General features: G+C 39.1%; 2 protein-coding genes across 4 annotated transcripts; both read right to left on the bottom strand.

The window, feature by feature from the left end:
* Window positions 1–2,218: 2,218 nt before the first annotated feature.
* LOC146473289 (retinol dehydrogenase 12-like) lies at window positions 2,219–9,784 on the bottom strand. 3 transcript variants are annotated; one of them, XR_014866420.1, is made up of 5 exons: window positions 9,674–9,784; window positions 6,803–6,931; window positions 5,790–6,338; window positions 3,055–4,373; window positions 2,219–2,659 (listed from the first exon to the last, which is right to left on the bottom strand). XR_014866420.1 is itself a non-coding variant. In XM_085118510.1 (5 exons), exons 1-4 carry the CDS (start codon window positions 9,756–9,758, stop codon window positions 4,060–4,062), a joined length of 1,077 nt encoding a protein of 358 aa, XP_084974636.1. In that variant the 5' UTR covers window positions 9,759–9,784; the 3' UTR covers window positions 2,219–3,957; window positions 4,058–4,059. The 3 variants fall into 3 exon arrangements, 2 of the variants coding, with proteins under 2 accessions (XP_084974636.1, XP_084974635.1); XM_085118510.1 differs by having other exon boundaries at window positions 2,219–3,957; window positions 4,058–4,373; XM_085118509.1 differs by having other exon boundaries at window positions 2,219–4,373.
* A 4,938-nt stretch (window positions 9,785–14,722) lies between these two features.
* LOC146473288 (retinol dehydrogenase 12-like) lies at window positions 14,723–22,307 on the bottom strand. The gene is made up of 4 exons (XM_085118506.1): window positions 22,206–22,307; window positions 20,166–20,294; window positions 17,849–18,397; window positions 14,723–15,125 (listed from the first exon to the last, which is right to left on the bottom strand). Exons 1-4 carry the CDS (start codon window positions 22,288–22,290, stop codon window positions 14,812–14,814), a joined length of 1,077 nt encoding a protein of 358 aa, XP_084974632.1. The 5' UTR covers window positions 22,291–22,307; the 3' UTR covers window positions 14,723–14,811.
* Window positions 22,308–22,997: the final 690 nt, after the last annotated feature.

Raw genomic sequence — 22,997 nt, 5'->3', positions numbered from 1 at the left:
GGAATCAGAGTGGAGACTGGAAACCACTTTAGAAGTTGTCTCCTCATGACACACAGTCACGAGAACGACCCACTCCAGCTCCACTGGGCTCCACTGCACTGCAGGTATTTTATTTATCCACATTACACGAATGAGTACAGGACTCGTTTAAACGTGAACGTGCCAAATAACTATATAAATCCAGCAGATATTAAAAATATTAAATAAATAAAGAAAAAAAAGGAAATAAAGAAAGAATATTCGAAAACCAACAATACTGAGGGGAAAACTAGCTATAAACTAGGGCGATGCAGTACAGGGACATGTACTTCGTGGTAAGGTAAGGGTGATTATATGGATGGTTGGGTGACTACAGATATAGAGGATTAGGGTTAGGGTTAGGGTTGTGTGGGTGACTATATGCTACCTTACCATGAATGAGGACATCAGAACACAAAAGGTTATATAATTAACCCTAATCACTTTCAGGAGTGATCAATATGTAATTTCTCCTTACATATTTGTCAACCAGACAGGTGGTGAGAATAAAGATGAACATACTAAGTGATATTGTTCAATGATGTACCAGGAACTAACTTTGAACTTTTTTCAAGTTGCAATCTGTGGTCAGTCTCTTTCAGAGACACTCATTGACAACTTCATTCCCAGGGTCTCTCTTCTTGAAGAGGAGAGATCCTGGGAATGAGGTTCACTCATTGGCAGTTTTTTTACAGTCGGTGGTAATTTATAACAAAACAGGACCACGACAATTTAGGTTTCTGTTAATGGTTAATGGAATAATTTTTACTCTTTAAATTACATATATACCAGTACAAATATTAACAACTGGACGATTGTATAGTGCAGCTCCAGTGATTTGATTGGCTTTAGCGGTTATAGTAGTATGATGAGCCATTATACCATGCCCAAGAAATACCAACCTTTAATTTGAGAATGATGTATTATTCAGTAATGACACAGGCAAACTTGGAAAAAGAAATTCCGAGTGCTCCTATCAGGAGTCGAACCTAAGACCTTCCGATAACTAGTTCGGATGCTCTACCACTGAGCTACAGGAGACTCATGGGAGCTAAGGCCATTAAACTAGGTTTATGGGACAAACATCCTGCATACTGCTAGGATTGGAATGTCAATGAGTGGCATATGCACAATGAAAGGAAAATGTGATGTAATATATTAAGCCTGGTGAACAGATGAGAATGATTAAATAATTGTCTTCTGGTTGTCCTTGCAAAGCAAAACCAGCAAGAGCTAGCAATATTTTTTAATTGCTTTTAATAAAACAATAATTCCACTCACGCTCCAGGCTACCAATCATCTCATATCCAACATAATGCTTGTGCAAAAACGGTTAATTTTTCATAGCAAAAATTAAAATGATCACAATTTTTATTTTAAAAATAGGAGAGAGAAAAAGTCAAAGGACAAAAAGAAAGAAAAATCACCCAATGAATGAATGGATGAATGAATGAATGAATGTTTATTTCCCACAATTATAAATAACATAATAAGTACATATTGCAATTTACATTGAAGTCGGGAGGAAGACTAAAGAAACCCTAACGGGCTTTTACAAAGTAGTCCCCCTTTGATTCAAATTACATTTTTAAGCTAAATTAATCAGGATATCAGGTTGGTGTACAAATAACAGTTATAATAAAAGGGGCAAGTAAAATTATGTAAGTTAATGCCTATATCATAATCATTGAAAGAGAAGGAATTGCTTCATTTTCTTTTTGAAAACATGTATACTAAAATTCTAAAGAGATCGTTTTATTTCTAGAGGAGTTTTGTTCCATGTATCAACTATCTTACTTCTTAAAGGGTATTTTCCATAGTTAGTTCAGTTAAAAAACGTATGTAGATTTTTTCAATTCCTGATATTATAACCATGGACTTGCGTGTTTTCAATGCAGAGGTCACTGAAATAGGTGGGTTACGATTTACTGATAAGACTAAAACTGAAATATCCGATTAGTAGGTCATTAATTTGGTGAATATTTAAGACACCCGTCTTTATAAAAAGAGGAAGAGATGGTGCGGTATATGGAGAGAATGTTATGATACGTAGTGCTTTTTTTTGTAATTTGAACAATTTCATTAGCCTTGTGGGGTAATTATTTGCCCAGACGATATTTCCGTAATGCAGGTAAGGGTAAATCAAACTACTGTATAATATTTTCAATAGTACTTGACTGACATAGAAGCAAATCCTACATAGCATACCGGTGGTTTTTATTATCTTCTTAGTGATATAATCAATATGATTCTTCCATGTTAAGTGCTGGTCAATTATAATTCCTAAGAATTTATTTTTATCTACTCTCTGGATCTCCTTGTTATCAAGCTTAAGAGTCAGTGATTTTTTCAACTGTTTCTTTGTTGCTCTTCATTCTTTTCTATTACTTCCTTTGTCTTAGCTGGTATGATTTCTACAAATGCCCCAGTCTGACAAAGCCTTTTAATTGGTGACTATTACAGTTGGTGTAGGGGTTCACAGTTGCTGTTTTGTTAATTAATATTTATGCACGGTGTTTGGTACACCAAATAGCTTGTGGATCTCATCAAGTAGGTGATCTGAACCAACAGTAAAAACCCAAAATAACCTAACCCAAAGGTGACAGCACTGTTTCATGAATTTTTTCTGTATTTTTGGTTTCTTTTAAGGACGGTGCCTACTAATACCGAGGTATTTTTGTCCGGTTTATGACTATGCGGGAAACGCAGATCTTGGCAAGGGCTACTGGAATCCAAAAAGAAAATTGGGGGTAACCATGCATTTTTCAGAGATAACTAAGCAATAATATCTCTTAAAAGCGCCAAAATATAAAGCAATGTATGGGACTTTTTCCTAAATTGACGCTTAATTATCTCTGAAAAATGCATGGCTGCCCCCAATTTTCTTATGAGATACCAAAAGCATTTGCAAAGTTCTGCTTTCTCCGTATAGTTTTAAACCGCGCAAAAATATTCCTGTATTAGTAGGCACCACCCATAGGAAACCCGAGTATCTCGAGATGCGCTGAACGTATGCGCAGTAACAATAGTAGGCACCGTCCTTAAACTGTGTATTTTTTTACCAATGGGTGCAACCACCTAATTTCTTCAACAAAAGATGATCTATGAACTAAAGATTTCTTGTTACAGAAAACCATTAAAGTGCCCCTAACCCTTCAATTTGTTTTCTTTTGGTAGATTTCCATATCTTTCAAGAACTCATTTTCGAAAAAATTTTTGAGAAATATTGAATCCTTTTGTTTTTACAAGCGCTAGAAGGAAGGCAGTCTTGTCGATATTTTCACCTATCGTTCGCATTAGTCCCCCACTCGGCCAAATATGGAGTGTGACGTAAGAAAAGGACATCGTGCAAAAATATCCGAAGATTCGCGGTAATGCTTCAATTGTAAACAGAGAAAATGGTTGGAAAATGTGTGGTTTTTGGATGGAACAACTCTCGAAATGTAGAGAAAGGAATCAGCATGCATAAGATTCCTTCTGATAACGATCCGAGGCCTTTTCTTACGTCACAGCGAAGAAAGTGTCGCTTCCCATTGGCTCGTTCCTAATGAGCCCACGAGACAAAAATTTGTCCAGCGGGGCTTAAAGGGCGCAAAAATTCAAAAATTTCAGTAACTTTAAGCCCTTGTAAAAAAAAAGGATTCAATATTTCTGAAAAAAAATTTCGAAAATGAGTTCTTCACAGAAATGGAAATCTACCAAAAGAAAACAAATTGAAGGGTTAGGGGCACTTTAAACTGGATGGAAATCAAAATGCCCTGCCCTCTCTTAAAACAAGCAAATCGCACCTAAAATTAAAGATAAGTAGAAAGTCAGAGCAGATGTGTCAATAGAGGCAGCGAGGAGGGGTTCTATAAACCTTACACTCTTGCTAGAATATATTGGCAGACTGTCTGAGTCTATTTCAATTACATGTAACACTGTCCAATTAAGGATCAAATTCAATCTTTCCAGATTTCAAATTATTTGGATTCACGGCCAAATTTCCACTTAGCATAGTTTTCAACTGAGCTCTTCAGTTAGTCGCTCAAAGCTTTCATTTCAATCTTTCCAGATTTCTCCAGTTATCCTCTCACTTGCCTCCCAAAGCTTCTTCATCAAACCAGGATCTTTTGCAACTTCATTGCACTCTTTCACTTTGCAATCACTATAATAAAGACCTGAGACACCAGCCAGCTCCTCGGCCACTGAACAGTAGATTGTGGTCTGTGCTCCCTGCTTGCAATCCTTGAAAATAAGGAATGTTATTAACTGGAAGATCTGTTTGCCAAGTGGTCTGTGTAGCGCTTTCCAGTTACGCCAAATGTCAGACTTAATGGCACCAGGATGAAGGGCATATACTGTTACTCCAGTACCTAACAGAAAAATTAAAACTCAATGGTCTTACACAACCACGTTTCCTCTATTAAACCTGCATGATGGGGTGGATCTAACATATATTGTGCAGTTTCAGAAAAAATCCATACCCTCCCCATGGAAGGTCATTGGAAATTCCTAGGGAGAGGGGGGTCTTCAAGTCGAAATTTTAGAAACAAAGTACGAAGCTAAACTGGAATTTCCTAGGCCTGGGACGGGGGTGCAAAACAAAAAAATCCTTTGGTGGGGGGTGGGGGGGAGGTGGGTATGAATATTTTCTGGAACTACACATTTGAAAGAGACAGGGAGTGGGGAGGATTATTCCAGGGTAGGAGGAGGCATACAAAATCTGTGTTAACACTAATTTACACGACTACCAACTTATCAACCTGATTGGTATCAGATTCAATCACATGGGCCAATAGGCAATTTCTGACACACTGTCCTCCTCATAATGAAAGCAAGGCTATAGTGCAACGTTTTTCATGTGCAAATAAGTTTTGTTTGTTTATGAATGAAAACTAATTTTCGTAATAAAAACTTTGCAAACAGCCTCCCTTTCACAATGAGGTTCAAAGTAACTCAGAAATGGCAAATTTACGTGTTACAATTTGTCGGCTGATTTCCTTTTCTGTTGGGGTCAGTGGGGGTGAAAATCGGCCTGCCTCAAAAATTCTGAAGCATTGCCACAGATTTTTATACGTCGGGCCACTTTTCATCTGCTCATTCATTTTGTCTATCAAATTGGGCCAAACCAGGGTAATAATATGAGAAACACTTTTGATGGGCATTCCTCTGACAACTGTAATGGTCGGTAAGAAATAAATTTGTATTTAAATGTTTAGCTAATGGAAAAAAAGTTCATAAGGGTTATAAGGCAGTTCCATTTAACACACAGTCATGCTTTTGTGCACTTGCACTTGAATAACTAAATTTCCTACACTTCACAATACAGTTGAAACACTTTGATGGCAAAATGGGTTGAAAAATATGAGAGAATAGTAGAAATGACATGAAGTCTACATGATAACTTGACTCATTCAGGAAGACCAACATTCAAATCCTGTGGACATTTTTCTGATTTACTTTCTGTTACCTTTTAAGTGTCATTAACTTGGGTAAAATGACAGTTACAACCACTGTTCAGTACAAAAAAGGTTCTTGGTATCATATGCATAAATTGCTGTTACTACAAGTTTGCAGATGTCAGGCAAGCTAACTTAGTAAGTCTTTCTTTACCTTAAACACGACCCCACAAGCTTTTCAGCTTTAAGACTTATCGTGTTTAAATAACGGCTATCTATCCATCCAACTTAGGATGAAGTCGAAATATTTTTCAAGAGAGGTCTTTTTTGGGGGCATTGAAAATTGAGTTCACTAATTAATATAATTAAGCTTTAATATTTTGCCCTCACCTTCTAATCTCTGGCTAAGCTCCTTTGTAAACACAACCTGTGCAAGCTTTGACTCGGCATAGCGTGGAAATGCATCGTACTTCTCCTTTGACAGCACAAAATCATCTAGCTGAAGCTTTACACGTTTAGCATCATGAGCCATTGATGATACATTAACAATGCGGCTTGGCACAGACTTCTTGATTTTCTCCATCAACAGCAAGGTTAGAAGAAAATGGCTGAGGTAGTTCACTTGAAAAACAGTTTCATAGCCATCCTTAGTCAGTTGGTAAGGCATTCCCAGCCCTGCATTATTGACAAGAATATCAAGCCTTTCTTCTGTTTCATTAATAAGCTTTGCAAAGGCTCTAACTGACTCAAATGAAGACAAGTCAAGGACCCTGACAACAACTTTATCACTTCCAGTTTCAGCAATGATATCCTTAGCAGCTTTAGTGGCCTTCTCTTCATCTCGGCAAGCCAAAATCACTCTGGCACCTCTCTTAGCAAAATCTAGAGCAGTCTCCTTGCCTATTCCTGTGTTTGAACCTGTGATAATTGCAGTTTTACCTAGAAACAGGACAGAGCATGGCTTCAGATGAGTGTAATATACAATAAATTTCCTTTTTAATACATTAATGAAAAGATGCTGAAGGAAAGCCAAAGATCTGACAGTCAATCATGCCTTAAATTTTAGCAGTGAACAGAACTCTTATCTCCTTTTATGTTCGTGCTTGCTAAAATTTACATTTCTCAAATATGATAATAAAAAAATTTAACAGTATTTAAAAATACTTACATCATTTTGAATGTGAAATAATTTATGACACAACTCAAATTCAACTCAAACTCAAATTATTTTGGTTTCTTCTATCATGAACATCTTTTCACCTTTGTCAATTTTGTTAGTCAGAAAATCAGGGGACTTTATTCTCAGTAGAGTGTGGCATTACTGGATAATTAACCACAATTATAGTCAAGTAAGTACCTACTGATCCAGTTTAGAACCATTTCACAATAATATTTTATCTTACCATCCAATCGGGCCTTGCTCCGACAAACTCCTCCAGCACAATACCACTTTATGAGTGCTACCACACAAACAATTACTGCTGAGACAGTTATCAGTGTTGCAACAGTACTTTGGTAGGTTGAAGCATCACCTATTAAAACAAATAATATCAAACCAAACAATAGTTGTGCAATGTTCAATATTCAAAAAAGGATTTCACGATTGCAGAGATGGTGCAGCTAGGTTCAATCAATATTCTGCACTTGGCATCTGGTTGAGTTAATAGTGCTAATACGGTCAGTATAAAATGCAGACTGCAGACTGCAGATTGCAGACTGCAGACTGCACACTGGGTATAAAATGCAGACTAGGTATGAAATGCAGACTGCAGACTGCAGACCAGGTATAAATGCAGACTGAGACCAAAACTGCCTCTTGACGTCAAATACAGGATACGTTTTGAATTTTTCAACTTAACTTACGCTAGTGCCATACAATCGTCTTTCGAGATCGTTTCCCATGAAATTGACATTACTATTAATATTCTTTTCGAAAAGCGTCAACCTTGAAATAAACAACCCCATAGCATGATGTAAGCAATAACGTGGACACATGACCTTTACTTCGCACGTGGTTGACCTTTTTGCCACTTTGCGTCAACATGACATCGGCGACATTGGTAAGTGACATGGTAGTCATGGTGGGAGTAAAATAATGTTGAGCCTCTCTATGGGTACCCACGCTCTTCATATTCTTCACGATTTTTTTTGCAAATCTTTGGGTTTTTTAGGAAGATCTTCGTTTTTTCAGATTGAAATGGTTTAAACGTTTATTCAGTGTTATTCACAATTGATAAGTAAGAGCTAAAGGACAGCGCTACAACAAAGCTATGGTTCTCGAAAGCAAGAGACAACTACAATGATAAGCTTTGTAAAGATGACGATCTGTCATGATCTGTTAGAAACTCATATCCGTGTAATCCTCACGCAGCGAGATACAATAGCAGAAACATTAATTCACGAGTTAAGAAATCCACGGATCCTGTATCTTTACAGACAACGTTTATTTAGCGCTACCTAAAGTCTTGAAGTCAATAGAAGCTGATAAGCTTAACAAATATCACAGAGCTCACATACGCAATGGCATATTAACGCCTAATCCTTACTGCTCTTAGTGATCAGTAAGTCGAACACTCCATTCAGTATATTTGAGAATTCCCCCTCACGATCAAGACAAACATAAGAGCGGTCGCATCACATTTTGATCCAAAGGGAAGATTTTCTTATAGAAAAGGAAAATCGCTTAAAGACATGCATGCTTGTAAAACCAAATCTGAAAAGGCTTTTATGAACACAACGGACACACAGTGGGAGTCGCGGAGGTCTGTCAACCCAATTTTAACACAGAAATGTGGTTAAAAATGCCAAAATTCAGAAATAACAGATACTTTCGGTAGCGTTTACGAGTTTTGACAGTTTTAATAATAAATTAATTCCTCGCGAAGCGAGGGCCGAAGGCCCGAGCGTAGCGAGGTTAATAAATTTGTCGGGCCGAGCCGGCCCGAGCGGAGCTAAGCCGCGCGAATTCGAGCGAAAAATATATTTATATATATATATATATATATGTTGATATATGTTTATATCTTTGAAGGTGTCCGCACAATGACGTCAGACTGTCTGGCGTTGTCTGGAGCAAAATTTGCATACATCGAAAAAAATATGCGTGCATGATCAAATTTCAACTGCAATGTTCATCAATATTCACTGGATACAGAACTATCTCTCCAGAATCTTTTCCCTTTCTTTTAGAAATCTTTTTTGGTGAAATAGTGCATTAAAGAAATTACACGCTTTGTGGCCGCGGTAAATAATTTTCCGTGGGAAATAAATTCATCGAACACGACAGCGCTGCACGCCCGTTGTACATTACGTCGCGACAGAAATAGATTTTCAACCGCAAACTAGCCCGTGGAACTACGAAAACACTATGCTCATAAAAAAAAAAATCTTATGCGCCTTTTAATCTCCTCGTTTGATGCTACAATACGTGTAAAGAGGGCTTTCCACCCAGCCCCAGCTTCGCGAGGTTTTGCGAGTCACGTACTTCTAGTAAATTATTTATATCTGAGTGTTCAAATTGATCACGCAAATTTGGTAAATTTTCAGATCTTCGCTTCAATCTTGAAGTCTTCGTTTTTCAGCGGTGATCTTCGCGTCTTCGATTTCTTTGGAAATACCCATAGAGAGGCTCAATTTTTTTGAATAAAATATGCGTTCATGTATTGCTAAAATACTGAAGGTATACAATTTGTCTTTGACAAACTTCGTTAATATTCAAAGAAACTAGTTAAAATCTGTTGATGTCAAATTGCTTGCCCCCTCGGAAATCAAGGCTGTTTCCCTTATAATATATGATAATTACGAAAACCGTCATGGGCGTAATTGTTTACGAACTAATGCAAAGCGATTAAGCTCGAGTCTTCTTTGTGAAGAAAGGGCCTCAGGAAATGAAAGCTACCAAATCGAGATAAAGAAAACAAACTGTTGAGAAATGGGTCAAAGATAAGGTCAATTGGGAGATGATCTCGGAAATGTGATTGCGTGACACTAGGGTAAGTTGAAAATTGAAAATGTATCCTGTATTTGACGAAGAGACGGTTTTGATATCAGTCTGCAATTTGTACCCAGTCTGCAGTCTGCATTTTATACCTAGTCTGCATTTCATACCCAGTCTGCAGTCTGCATTTTATACTGACCGAGTGCTAATATTAATTCTCAGTGTTCATTGTTGATTTGCGCAATTTGCTTCTTGGTTTTATAAAAGCTTAATATTGATAAGACCTCGAAGTTCCCCGCAAATATTGATTGAGTACAGCTTTGACATAACTACTTACCTTTCTCTATCTCGACGCCAAACGAAAGCTTGAGACAGCACGAGAACGAAATGAACACGCACGTTATCAGGGTTAACCCAACCATGTTGGATTCGCCAAATGCAGAGGACCGAGCTCGAGAAAGGGGTCTGGAAAGAGACAGTTAACCACTCCGCGGGTCCACCGCGGGTCTGCCGCGGGACAAGGGAGACTTAACGGGCCTCAGGCGGTTCAGGCTTCAAAGGGAGGGGAGGGGGCTACATAAAAGTGACGGGGGTGATCGTCGGAAATTTTGAAAAGAATTCCTAAAAGGTAAAAACCAGTAACTGTTTGAAAGGACCACTGCAACAAAATAAAAGTACCGGGTACCGGATCCTCTGGTAAAGGATCTTATCAGCAACAAATTGTGCAACAAATAATGTAAAAAAGAGCACGGCTGATTTCACGGTCAGAAAAATATATATTTTCCAATATTTCCAAAGGCACGGCCTTTCTTCTTCAGGGTTTGTTTGAATTTGACATACCTGTCAGTCGCAGACATACCCTGAAGACGAAATGAGCCACCCTGGTTCAAATGCCCCACCCTAGCGACGAATTCGGCGATAAAATGCCCCTCCCCAAAAACAAATGTCTTAATGGTTGGTAAATGCTTTTGAAGCTTGATGGAAATTTGTAGGACTTCGCAGAAAACGTACAGCGATGTCCAGCTGAAATCGCAGCTGTTTTACGCGTGTGCACGGTTGAACTGGCCTAAAAGGAAGTTGTAGCTCCTTCAGTCATACATTAGAGAGAGAGAAACATTACTCACCCGTCAGTTGAAACATTGTATAACTATAACATTCTAGTTGCAGGAGATATTAGCAAGCTCTACAGAGCTTTTTAAAGAAGATCCCTAGTCCTTGAAAAAGATGTCCCCAACTGCTTACCAAGGGCGTTTCCGCTCACGGGAACCACTATGAAAAATCACAGGGGCCACAAGTGTGATTTCGTGGTAATTTTTAGTTCATGGTATTTCGGCTAAAGCTAATTAAATAGAGATCCAGTAGGGATGCCAATTCAATTAAAATTGTCCGTACACATGCATAAAATAGCTTTCGGTCCGTTTCTAAAAAATCCAGAAAGGTCTTCTGACCCGAAATGTATTTTCAAATCCGTTTCCTGATTGATGGTTTGTATGTGACGTCATGGCGGCCATCATTGGTGTACAGGAACAGTAAGATTTAACTGCCATTTTCATGCAAACTATGTGAAGATTTTTTCTTTTGTTTTGTCCACCAGCATGAAGGCAATGCAAACTACCTATTGATTGGCGGTTTTTTTGTGTGTGCAAACAAGCCCTGCGTGTTTCTTCATCTTTCAAAATTGTTAAAAATCGACTTTCTGGCAATGAACAAAGCGCCCGTAGTTTTTCGGACCCAAATGCTTTCGGGACTTCTGAGAGAACCACGTACGCCTGATTAAGACCTGTTTGAGGCCCGTTTCAAGAGGTCCTGTTATCTTCTAGAGCCAACGAAAACAGTCTATTGTGTCCACGTTCCTAAAACAAGCATTCAAAAGAATTCATCCATTTTTCAATGCTGAATTTCAAAATCTTTCAAAATTTTATCAAAACCAATATTGCACAGGTCTTAATGCACTTAAAGCGCCACAGTTGAAGAATATTACAAGACGTTCTCGGAATTGTATGTAAATTCCTTAAGAAATGGTTCATGCTTAGCGTGCTTATATCGAGTAATGGTGAACGCGGGAAGTTTGGAGGTCACGAAAGAAGCGTAAGAGTTGCTCGAGGCGTAGCCGAGAGCAACTCTAGCTTCTTGAGTGCTCTCCAATCTTCCCAAGTGCATCCATAACTCGATATACGCATAGCTAAAAACATGAACCAATTATTTTACAACATAGTGAAAATAAAGTAATTAAGCCCTGGAAAACAGGATTTGTTCCTGATTAATTAAAAACGTCTCTTGCTGTACAAAAATACAAAGGTGAAAGTGGTTTCTCGTATCGGTTAATCTAGTTTTATTAAACGGTTAATCTAGTTTTATTAAACTACGACAAGTTCTTATAAATATACATTCTATTATAGTGTTGTCTCTCTGTAAAATGTTTCTTATATGATAGCGCGCGCATGTTTTCACGCACGGAGAAATGTACCATGATGACGCCAATAGGAATTAAGTAGGAAAGCACGCGCGCTATGTTATAATTTACAATGAATATGTAACATAGTGTTTTGTCTGTTAGTTACGAACAATGGTTCGTAAGTGATAAAGTTTACAAACGTATTTTAGTTAAATGTCTTTTAAATAGTTTAGAAGTAACTTACATATTATTTGAGTCAGTTTTACTTTAAAGTGCACTCAATCCTGCCATAAAACCTTTCAAAATGACATGACCTCTGTATTACAGACACTTCTCTACTTCTATAATTTTGGTCAACTTTAGAGCGGTTTTCATTAGAGTGTCGTAAAACCAAAACCTAAGTAATTACTCTGGTCGATCACAACGCGATGTAAACAGCGCAATGAAACAATCAGAACTCGAAGCAAATACATGTAACCGGCGCCAAGCGCGGGCAAGCAAGCCACGATTGATTTTGATTCTCATTGGTTGAGAAAGTGGCACGAGTTTTGTCAACCAATCACAGAGCGTAATAAGCGAAACCAAAGCAAACGAGAATTCCTTTCGACACTCAATTAAAAACCGCTCTATGAGTTTGCGTCAGTTCTGCTTACGTTTGGGTTTTTACAAAACATTTTCTTAGGCTACAAATTTTTAGTATTTCATTTTGAATGTAGAGTGTGTCTCAATATACTGACAGAGGTAAAAATATATATGTTTATAATCCATCAAATATTTTCGCTCGCTCGCGATTGGTCTTAACGCCTTACGTGACCGAATATACCCCAGCTAAAACTGGGGAATATCCGATGATATTCCCCAAGTGATATTCCGGCCAATTTCAAAAACTGCAAGGCGCGTCTTGTTTACAATTTAAATTAATGTCAAGATGGGGTAACAGTTTGCTTTTGTGACAGAAGGAGAGATAACCCTGCTGGTCGATAAAGCAGTATCAGGAAACAACATACGCTCTAAACGTTTTTGACGGTAAACTGTTCTTCAAGCTCGTTGTTACATGTTGCGAAAAATATTTGAAGGATAATAACCACAATAGCCTCCATTTGGCTTCAAAAATATGCTAACAGATATTTGTCCTTGGACATTATCTGCTCCTCGAAGCTCACAGTTTTCCTCGAGCTTCGCTCTCCCCACTCTCAGAAAACTGTCTGCTTCTCGGTACAGATAATGTCCGCGGACAAATATCTGAGCATATTTTCGCGCCAAATGGAGGCTATTGTTTATATAGCCTGGATAAATAATGCTCATTAAATGTGGAAATGAATGTTTGGTTTATCAACAGTTGATAACTAAAGGTAATTTAGCCACCGTAAAGAGATGCGAGTGCTGACGTTTCGAGTGTTAGTCCTTCGTCAACCAAACATTCGTTTCTACTCCCCAACGACACAGCACCACAGTTTCTTTGGAAACTTACCCCTTACCTATTTTAATCCATCATAGACAAATACATGTACATGTCTTAAAGCGATAGAAAAAAAATTTACAATGAGCTCATTAAGGCCAAGGCCAAATGATTCAACAAACGTTGGTTCTTTTCAGAGAAGAAAGCAAGCAGCAGTCTTTTGAGTCTATTTGATACAAGGTGAGAGTACAATGATATCAGGTACCGTACCCCTAGTCCCATTCTGATTGGTTCCTGAGCAGTCCAAATTTTGCTTTGCAAACCCGACTAAGATGGATCACTTACAGGTTTGATTCATTGCAGATTGATGTTTTCAAAAAGTCTGCAAAAGAAAACTGTTTTAATATGCTACATTTCGTTATACTTATAGTTAATTTACTTCCTTGTGTATTTGCAGGGCCCCAATTTTGGCAGTACTTCTGCTAATGCGCCGATCAACTCGAAACTTCAACATCCCCCCCCCCCCCCCGGGCAAACTCCGGGCATTTGAACTTTTGAAGATTGGATCGTTCAAATTCCCGCCACCTCGGGCCAAATGGTGTTCAAATGCCCTCACCTTATCGTCGGATTTATCTGTCAAATGCCCCTCCTAAACAACAAGCGTTGTCGGCTCCTGTCATGAGTTACTACAAAAACCACAACTTTAACATTGAAACTATTAAAAAATGATTGGAAATTGAATTAATTAAGTCGGACAATGTCAATCGGCAAGTGTAAGCTGCTCTAACTCCGAAACACGGCAAAGGTTGTTTAACGAGAAATACATAAAAATGAGTTAAAATGAGTTAGCCGACTACGTAGACTGTTTGAGTTGCAGGGTATTCTGCAGTTTAAGCCAAAGCGGCGGTTTTTCATTCGATAGTGTTTTTTTTTCTTTCACTGTTCACTGCTGTTTTATGGCTATTCTAAAAACCTCTGTAGACACAAATGCGGGACAAAGACGCAAGTTGACTCATTGCATAAAAAATCTAAATCGTTTATATACAATCTATAAAAAATAATTAATATTTGAGCACTCTCACTTTTGAAGACCTTTTTTTGTAAGCCAATCGCTCACAAATCAGTGACAAATGCTATATCTCTTCTTTTAAACTATTCCATCTCGTCCAATAACTTGTTCATAGCTGATAGCGTCTTCGGTGGCGCCCCAAAAAAGCGATTTGAAACCTGACACCTCCGGTTCAATTTTCCCCACCCCACCCAGGCAAGGTCAAATTCCCCACCCCCGGGAAGGCCTTACCCGTCAAATTCCCCACTCCCCGGGCACAGAAAATAGTCAAATGCCTGGGGTTTGCCCGGGGGGGGGGGATGTTGAAGTTTCGATTTGATCGGCGCATAAAGCAGCGTGAAAAAAAAAATGTTTAGATTTTATACATGCATGCAGCTATGGTCAATGCAGCTGTATTATGTCTTCAACTCAAAGTCAAAAGCTAATTCTTCGCCAATACAAGCCTTAAGACTAAAAGAAGGTAGATATGGAACTATGTTCCTTACATTGTAGCTGATAACGAGTAAGCTTGCCAAAATGTACCTAATTTGGAACAATTTGGATTCATTGCCAAATTTCCACTTAGCATAGTTTTCAACTGAGCTCTTCAGTTAGTTGCTCAAAGCTTTCATTTCAATCTTTCCAGTATTCTCCAGTTATCCTCTCACTGGCTTCCCAAAGCTTCTTCATCAAACCTGGATCTTTTGCAACTTTATTGCATTCTGTTACTTTGCAATCACTGTAGTAAAGCCCTGAGACACCAGCCAGCTCCTCGGCCACTGAACAGTAGATTGTGGTCTGTGCTCCCTGCTTGCAATCCTTGAAAAGTAGGAATGTTATTAACTGGAAGATCTGTTTGCCTGGTGGTCTGTGTAGCGCTTTCTCGTTACGCCAAATGTCAGACTTGATGGTACCAGGATGAAGGGCATATACTGTTACTCCAGTACCTAACAGAAAATTTAAAACTCAGTGATCTTACCCAACCACATTTTCTCTATTAAACAGTGTATGATGGGGTGGATCTTATATATATTGTGCAGTTCCAGAAAAAATCCATACCAAAATCCATGGAAGGTCATCGGAAATTCCTAGGGGAAGGGAGGTCTTCAAAGTCAAAATTTTAGAAGCAAAGCATGAAGCTTAACTGGAATTTCCTGGGCATGGGACGGGGGTGCAAAACAAAAAACTATTTTTTTTTTTTTTTGGGGGGGGGGGGGGGGTATGGATATTTTCTGGAACTACACATTTGAAAGAGACAGGGGGTAGGGGTGGGGAGGATTATTCCAGGGTAGGAGGAGGCATACAAAATCTAATTTACACGACTACCAACTTATCAACCTGATTAGTATCAGATTCAATCACATGGGCCAATAGGCAATTTCTGACACACTGTCCTCCTCATTATATGACAGCAAGGCTAAGTGCAAAGTTTTTCATGTGAAAATAAGTTTTGTTTGTTTATGAATGAAAACTAATTTTCGTAATAAAAACTTTCCGCACAGCCTCTCTTTCACAATGAGGTTCAAAGTAACTCAGAAATGGCCAATTTAGTACATGTTACAATTTGTCTTTGATTTCTTTTTCTGTTGGTGTACGGTAGGGGTGAAAATCAGCCTGCTTCAAATATTCTGAAGCATTGCCACAGAGTTTTATATGTCCTGCCACTTTTCATCTGCTCATTCATTTTTTATATCAAACTGGGCCAAATCAGGGTAACAATATGAGATATACTTTTAATGGGCATTCCTCATTCCTCCTCTGGAGTGTAATGGTCGGTAAGAGATTAAATTTTTGTTTAAATGTTCAGCTCATGGAAAGTTCATAAGGGTTATTAAAGGCAGTTCCATTTAACACACAGTCATGCTTTTGTGCACTTGAACTTGAATAACTAAATTTCCTAAGTCAGGAGAATAAAGGAAATAATCACCAAAGATGAAATGCCTTCAGTTGATTTTTAGACAAAATCTCCCAACTAGTAGCATAAGAAATATATGGAGGACAGTGAGAAGAATCTTCATGTTGATATTGGAGCCCCTTTAAAGTTCAAACACTTTGATGGCAAAATGGGTTGAAAATATGAGAGTTGAGTAGAAATGGAACATGAAGTCTACATTGATAACTTGACTCATTCAGGAAGACCTACATTCAAATCCTGCGATTATTTTTCTGATTTACTTTCTGTTGCCTGTAATTAAAGGTGGCAGAACACAGTTTTCAAGTATAAAGGTGTTAGTAAACATTATTTGAAAACTACGTACTTCTGAGTACCCGAAATAAAATTATATTAGCATGGTGCAAAATTAACTAAGAAGGAATAAATTTTGATACTGCTTGTTCAGCAAGTGCCGTTGCCATGGCAACACAGCAAACTATTAACCGTCCACAAATAAAGGTTTTCCTTAATTTTTAGAAAATGCACTCATTAAATCTTTTCCATTTTTTGTATCCAGAAAAACTCATGAAATACTGACGTAGTGACGCTGCTTTCATGTAATTTTAACAGAGAGATCTCCTGTGAAAGGTGGTTTTGCACTTTAATGTTTTTTGAAGACACCCTCTGTTAGATTTTGTTTTTTGTTTGTAGACGAGTTACACTTTTATAGAACTACTGTTTTGTTGAATTTCACGAAATTCTAACAAGCGGTTCCTTAGAAAACAGTTCATTTTCATTAAAACAACCAGTCACAATTTTTTGCTCAAATGCGCATGGGTGGCTTTTAATTAGATTTTCTCAGCAAAGATGAAAAGCGTACAAAAAGGCTTAATATTAGCTCTTCGTGAACTCACTTTTTTTGTTTGGCGATAAATGAAGAAGGATTCACAAACAAAAAATGAGTTATTTTTACAGCTAAACTTACCTTTGTGATCCATTTAGTATTGAGGGATTGATAGTATTTGCTTACCACAACCCTTAAGCGCGCGCTTAATAGCATCACTAGCAGAATCTGTAAAGCGCACGCAAACTGTGTTCGGCCACCTTAAAGTGTCATTAACTTGGGTAAAATGACAGTTACAATGACTGTTTAGTACAAAAAAAGGTTCTTATTGGTATCATATGCATGAGCTGTTGTAACTACAAGTTTGCAGATGTCAGGCAACCCAACTTAGTAAGACTTCCTTTACCTCATACATGACCCCACAAGCTTACAAGCTTTTTACCTTTCAGAGTTATCATGTTTAAATAAAGGCTATCCATCCATCCATCCATCCATCCATCCATCCATCCATCCATCCATCCAACTTAGGGTGAAGTCGAAATTATTTTTTTAAGGGCGATTTAGACGGTACGATTTTGCCTACAATTTGTCGCATGCGACATGCTTAAGCCATGCCTACAACAAGAATCGCGTCGTGTAAATCAACCTACAACATCCTTACAACAGACGCGCACAACACGAAAAACGTCGTAGGATTTTAAAACATGTTTTAAAATCCTACGACAATCATAGGTAAAGGCAATGTTGAGTGGCGAGAGTTGTGTACGATTTTTACATGACGCAAGCAGCGCGCGCTCTAGAAATCGCATGCGACAATCGTAAGAGAAAATCGTACCATCTAAATTGCCCTTTAGAGAGGTCTTTTTGGGGGGCATTGAAAACTGAGTTCACTAATTCACTAATTAATTAATTAATTAATTAATTATTAATAAGCTTAAATATTTTGCCCTCACCTTCTAATCTCTGGCTAAGCTCCCTTGTAAACACAACCTGTGCAAGCTTTGACTCAGAGTAGCGTTGAAATCCATGGAACTTCTCCTTTGACAGCACAAAATCGTCGAGCTGAAGCTTTACATGTTTAGAATCATGAAGTTTTGATGATACATTAACAATGCGGCTTGGCACAGACTTCTTGATTTTCTCCATCAACAGCAAGGTGAGAAGAAAATGACTGAGGTAGTTCACTTGAAAAACAGTTTCATAGCCATCCTTAGTCAGTTGGTAAGGAGTTGCCAGCCCTGCATTATTGACAAGAATATCCAGCCTTTCTTCTGTTTCATTAATAACCTTTGCAAAGGCTCTCACTGACTCAAATGAAGACAAGTCAAGGATTCTGACAAGAACTTTATCACTTCCAGTTTTAGCAATGATATCTTTAGCAGCTTTAGTGGCCTTCTCTTCGTCTCGGCAAGCCAAAATCACTCTGGCACCTCTCTTAGCAAAATCTAGAGCAGTCTCCTTGCCTATTCCTGTGTTTGAACCTGTGACAATTGCAGTCTTGCCTTTAAACAAGGACAGAGCATGGATTCAGATGAGTATAATAGATAAATAAATTTCCTTTTTACAACATTAATGAAAAGATGTTACTAGAAATACGTGACTCGCAAAACCTCGCGAAGCTGGGGTTGGGTGGAAAGCCCTCTTTACACGTATTGCAGCATCAAATGAGGAGGTTAAAAGGGGCATAGGAATTTTTTTGATGAGCATGGTCTTTTCGTAGTTCCACAGGCTAGTTTGGGGTTGAAAATCTATTTCTGACGCGATGTACAACGGGCGTGCAGTGCTGTCCTGTTCGATGAACTTATTTCCCACGGAAAATTATTTTACCGCGGCCACAAAACGTGTAATTTCTTCAATGCAATCTTTCACCAAAAAGATTTCTAAAAGAAAGGAAAAAGATTCAGTTCTGTATCCAGTGAATATTGATGAACATCTGGAACATTGCAGTTGAAATTTGATCATGCACGCATATTTTTTCCGATGTATGCAAATTTTGCTCCAGACGACGCCAGACAGTCTGACGTCATCATACTTTGTGCGGACACCTTCAAAGATATAAACATATACACAAATACACATATATCTATATATAAATATATTTTTTGCTCGAATTCGCGCGGCTTAGCTCCGCTCGGGCCGGCTCGGCCCGACAAATTTATTAACCTCGCTACGCTTGCGCGAGGAAAAAGAAGGCCAAAGATCTAACAATCAAATCAGGCCTTAAATTTTAGCAGTGCACAGCACTCTTATCTCCTTTTATGTTGCTGCTTGCTAAAATTTACGTTTCTCAAATATGATAATAAAAATCAATAAAATTTAACAGTATTAAAGGGAGGGGTTCACATTTCAGCGCATGTACATGAATCGAAATGCTTTTTTCTCTTTCTCATCAATTTTATGGCCTTAAAAATCCCACTCACACATACTTCAGTAATCACATTCTGTAATTATTAGTCCAAGCAAAATGACTGATGACCAAAATTCACAGAAAATGCTAGTGGATTGTACTCATATTGCCGATATTGAATTTAGCGTTGACCCATAGGATTTATTCAACGGTTGACAGTGTTTACAGTAATGTTATCTGCATGGAAAATAACGCTATCATGTGAAAAAATTACCACCCAAGTTATCTATTCCCTTCCGAATGGTTCATAAACAACGAACTAAATTAAACAGGCTTGGGTGAGAGCGAGCAAAGGACAAAAAGTATTTTGATTCATGGACATCCACAGAACCGTGAACCCCTCCCATTAAATACTTATAACGTCATTTTGACTGTGAAATAATTTATGACACATTAACTCCAAAAATTAAAAATATTTTGGTTTCTTATTGTTGTTCATTTCTCATGAATATCTTTGAGTGTGGCAAATGTGTGAGCCAGCGAGCCAAACAGGCGAGCCATACAAGCCATGCAAGCCAAACGTGCGAGCCATGCGAGCCAAATATCTGAGGCTTGGGAGGCACGAACAACCCCCAACATAAATGCTAACCATTAAGCTAACCGGGGAGCTACTTAATAAAGCTAACCTGAGTGCTATTTAGGCTCACTGGAGTGTTTTATAGGCTCACCTGAGTGCCACTCACATCTGCCTCCCATGGCTCGCAGATTGTCAAGACCCAATATCTTTCCACTCTTTTGTTAGTCAGAAAATCAGGGAACTTCATTCTAAGTAGAGTGTGGCATTACTGGATGATTTACCACAATTACAGAAGTATAATTTACCTACTGATCCAGTTCAGAACCATTTCACAATTTTATCTTACCATCCAATCGGGCCTTGCTCCGACAAACTCCACCAGCACAATACCACTTTATGAGTGCTACCAGACAAACAATTACTGCTGAGACAGTTATCAGTGTTGTAACAGTACTTTGGTAGGTTGAAGTATCACCTACTAAAACAAATAATATCAAACCAAACAATAGTTGTGCAATGTTCAACATTTGAACAAGGATTTCATGATTGTAGAGATGGTGCAGCTAGGTTCAATCAATATTCTGCACTTGGCGTCAGGTTGAGTTAATAGTGCCAATTCTCAGTGTTCATTGTTGATTTGCGCAATTTACTTCCTGGTTTTATAAAAGCTTAATAAGCTTATGCGTGGTTCAATTCTACCTGTTACCATCCCCCCTCCCCCTTGGGCACACCCCCGGGAAAACCAGGCCCGTCTGGCCCGGGGGTCAGGAATTTCCTCAAGCGGTCTTGCAGGGGGGTAGGGGGTGGGGCAAATCGAAATAACTACTCGTGCAAGGACTTATGGGTGACACCATGGTGGCTAACCACGCAGAAAAAGGCCACATTTTTCGCTGGCAAGTCCATTGAGTACGCTAGCATATTTTCGCCAGTCAGAGAGCTGACGTAGACCAGATGAAAGAAAACAAAAAGTAATTAAGTTCAAAACATAAAAGAGGAAAGGATTTCCTCCAGAAGAAAAATTAATAATGGTTTGTTTTAATGGAATTCACTTGCTTCAGCTTGTTTCAGGCGCAGTTTTAATGTTGTAAATATACTGAGTTAAACATTTTGATCTTCTTGTAGAAAAGCAATTTATTTGCACTGAAAATACAAAAGATGTTATTCCACATTGAATTTAGGATCATGTTTACTGTAGGTAGTGTCGGTTGACACTATCGGTCGGCACTCGGTTGGTGCTATCGGTCGACACTCGGTCGATATGTCGGCCGAGTAGCGGTCCACACTCAGTTGACATATCAGCCAAGTGTCGGTCGAATGTCAGCCGAGTGTCGGTCAAGTATTGGTCCAGTATCGGCAATCGATCAACATCCGACCGATACTCGACCGATACTCAGCCGATATCCTTCTTTTGAGGGTCTATTCATCGGCCGATAGTGTCGGTGATCTATCGATAAACTATCGGTGACCTATCGGCGAGCTATCGGTCGACTATCAGTGAACTATCGGTGAGCTATCGGTCGACTATCGGTGAACTAACGGCGAGCTATTGGTTCCCCCCTACTATAAAACTTGATAAAACTTTTTTATATCGACGTTTAAAAGTAAGATATCGACACAGCATCAGTGGGGTGTCGAGCAATTAACAGCCGATATATCAACGGAGACTCGACTGGCACTTGGTCAGCCGAGTATCGCCCGAGTATCGGTAAGCTATCGGCAGACTATCGGTAAAGTATCGATAAGGTATCGGCCGAGTGTCGACGAGACTAAAACCGTATCAGTCGACACACACATCCGTCGATATATCGGCCGATGCTCAACCGATAGTCGGCCGATACTCGACCGACACCCGGTCCAATCGCGGTCGATATGTCGACCGAGTATCGATCAGTACTCGGCCGATATATCAGCCGAGTGTCGGTCGATATATCGACCGATAGTGTCGACCGACACTACCTACAGTAAACATGATCGGGAGTTTAAGAGTTGTTTTGTAGAGATACATTTCAATTTTCGAGGCAGTTTGGTTGAAACGCCCTCCTGGTGTATTAGTGTGTGTGTCGGGTTTTATAATATTCGCTTTACTTCGGAAGGGAGTTAATTGTTCTAAAAGTTAAGGATTTTTCAGGTTCCTGGTTTTGTTTAAATAAAGAAATAAATCATCAAAACGAAGCAGTCTCTTTTTAGTCCATGTCATGAGTCCCGGGGGTGGAGAATTGTCTCTTTCGGTGTGCCCGGGGGTGGGAAATAGGACGTCAAGTACACAAATGCCCGGAGGTGTGCTCGGGGGGGGATGGTAACAGGTAGAATTGAACCATGCATTATTGACAAGACCTCGAAATTCCCGCGAAAATTGATTGAGTACAGTTTTGACATAACTGCTTACCTTTTTCTATCTCGTCGCCAAACGAAAGCTTGAGACAGCACGAAAACGAAATGAACACGGACGTTAACAGGGCTAAACTCGCCATGTTGGATTCGCAAAATGCAAAGGACCGAGCTTCAGAAGGGGGTCTGGAAAGAGTGGTTAAAACCACGCGGGTCCGCCGCGGGTCTGCCGCGGGACAAGGGAGACTTAACGGGCCTCAGGCGGTTCAGGCTTTAAAGGGAGGGAAGGGGGGCATATTAAAGTGACGGGGGTGATCGTCGGAAATTTTGAAAAGAACTCCTAAAAGGTAAAAGTACCATGTACCGGATCCTTTGGTAAAGGATCTTATCAGCAACAAATTGTACAACGAATAATCTAAAAAAGAGCCAGGCTGATTTCACGGTCAGGGAAATATATTTTTCCAATATTTCCAAAGGCACGTCCTTTCTTCTTCAGGTTATTTTTGAGACTGGCATGCCTGTCAGGCTCAGACATATCCTGCAGACGAAATGAGCTGCCCTAGTTCAAATGCCCCACCCTAGCGACGAATTTGGCGATCAAATGCCCCTCCCCCAAAACAAATGTCTTAATCGTTGGTAACTGCTTTTGAAGCTTGATGCAAATTTGCAGGACTTCGCAGAAAATGTGCAGCGATATCGAGCTGAATCGCAGCTGGTTTACGCGTGTGCGCGGGTAAACTGGTTGTAGCTCCTTCACCCTTACATTTAAGAGAGAGAGCAACTTCATTCACCCGTCAGTTGTAACATTGCATAACTATTACATTTAGTCGCAGAAGATACTAGCGAGCTC

The sequence above is a fragment of the Pavona decussata genome, unplaced genomic scaffold (genome assembly GCF_977016875.1).
Source record: "Pavona decussata unplaced genomic scaffold, jaPavDecu1.1 SCAFFOLD_94, whole genome shotgun sequence".
Classification (NCBI taxonomy): domain Eukaryota; kingdom Metazoa; phylum Cnidaria; class Anthozoa; order Scleractinia; family Agariciidae; genus Pavona; species Pavona decussata.
The sequence above is the reverse complement of the archived record's forward strand: the minus strand, read 5'-3'. Positions and strand labels throughout refer to the sequence as shown.

What these genes read in the sequence shown, in the direction of transcription:
- LOC146473288 (XM_085118506.1), bottom strand. Translation starts at nt 22,290, where the DNA reads ATGGCGAGTTTAGCCCTGTTAACGTCCGTGTTCATTTCGTTTTCGTGC. An exon ending in TGGCGACGAGATAGAAAAAG is followed by an intron (nt 20,295 to 22,205) that starts GTAAGCAGTTAT and finishes TTGTTTTAGTAG; the next exon opens with GTGATACTTCAACCTACCAA. An exon ending in GAGCAAGGCCCGATTGGATG is followed by an intron (nt 18,398 to 20,165) that starts GTAAGATAAAAT and finishes CCTTGTTTAAAG; the next exon opens with GCAAGACTGCAATTGTCACA.
- LOC146473289 (XM_085118509.1), bottom strand. Translation starts at nt 9,758, where the DNA reads ATGGTTGGGTTAACCCTGATAACGTGCGTGTTCATTTCGTTCTCGTGC. An exon ending in GAGCAAGGCCCGATTGGATG is followed by an intron (nt 6,339 to 6,802) that starts GTAAGATAAAAT and finishes TCCTGTTTCTAG; the next exon opens with GTAAAACTGCAATTATCACA. An exon ending in GCTTAGCCAGAGATTAGAAG is followed by an intron (nt 4,374 to 5,789) that starts GTGAGGGCAAAA and finishes TTTTTCTGTTAG; the next exon opens with GTACTGGAGTAACAGTATAT.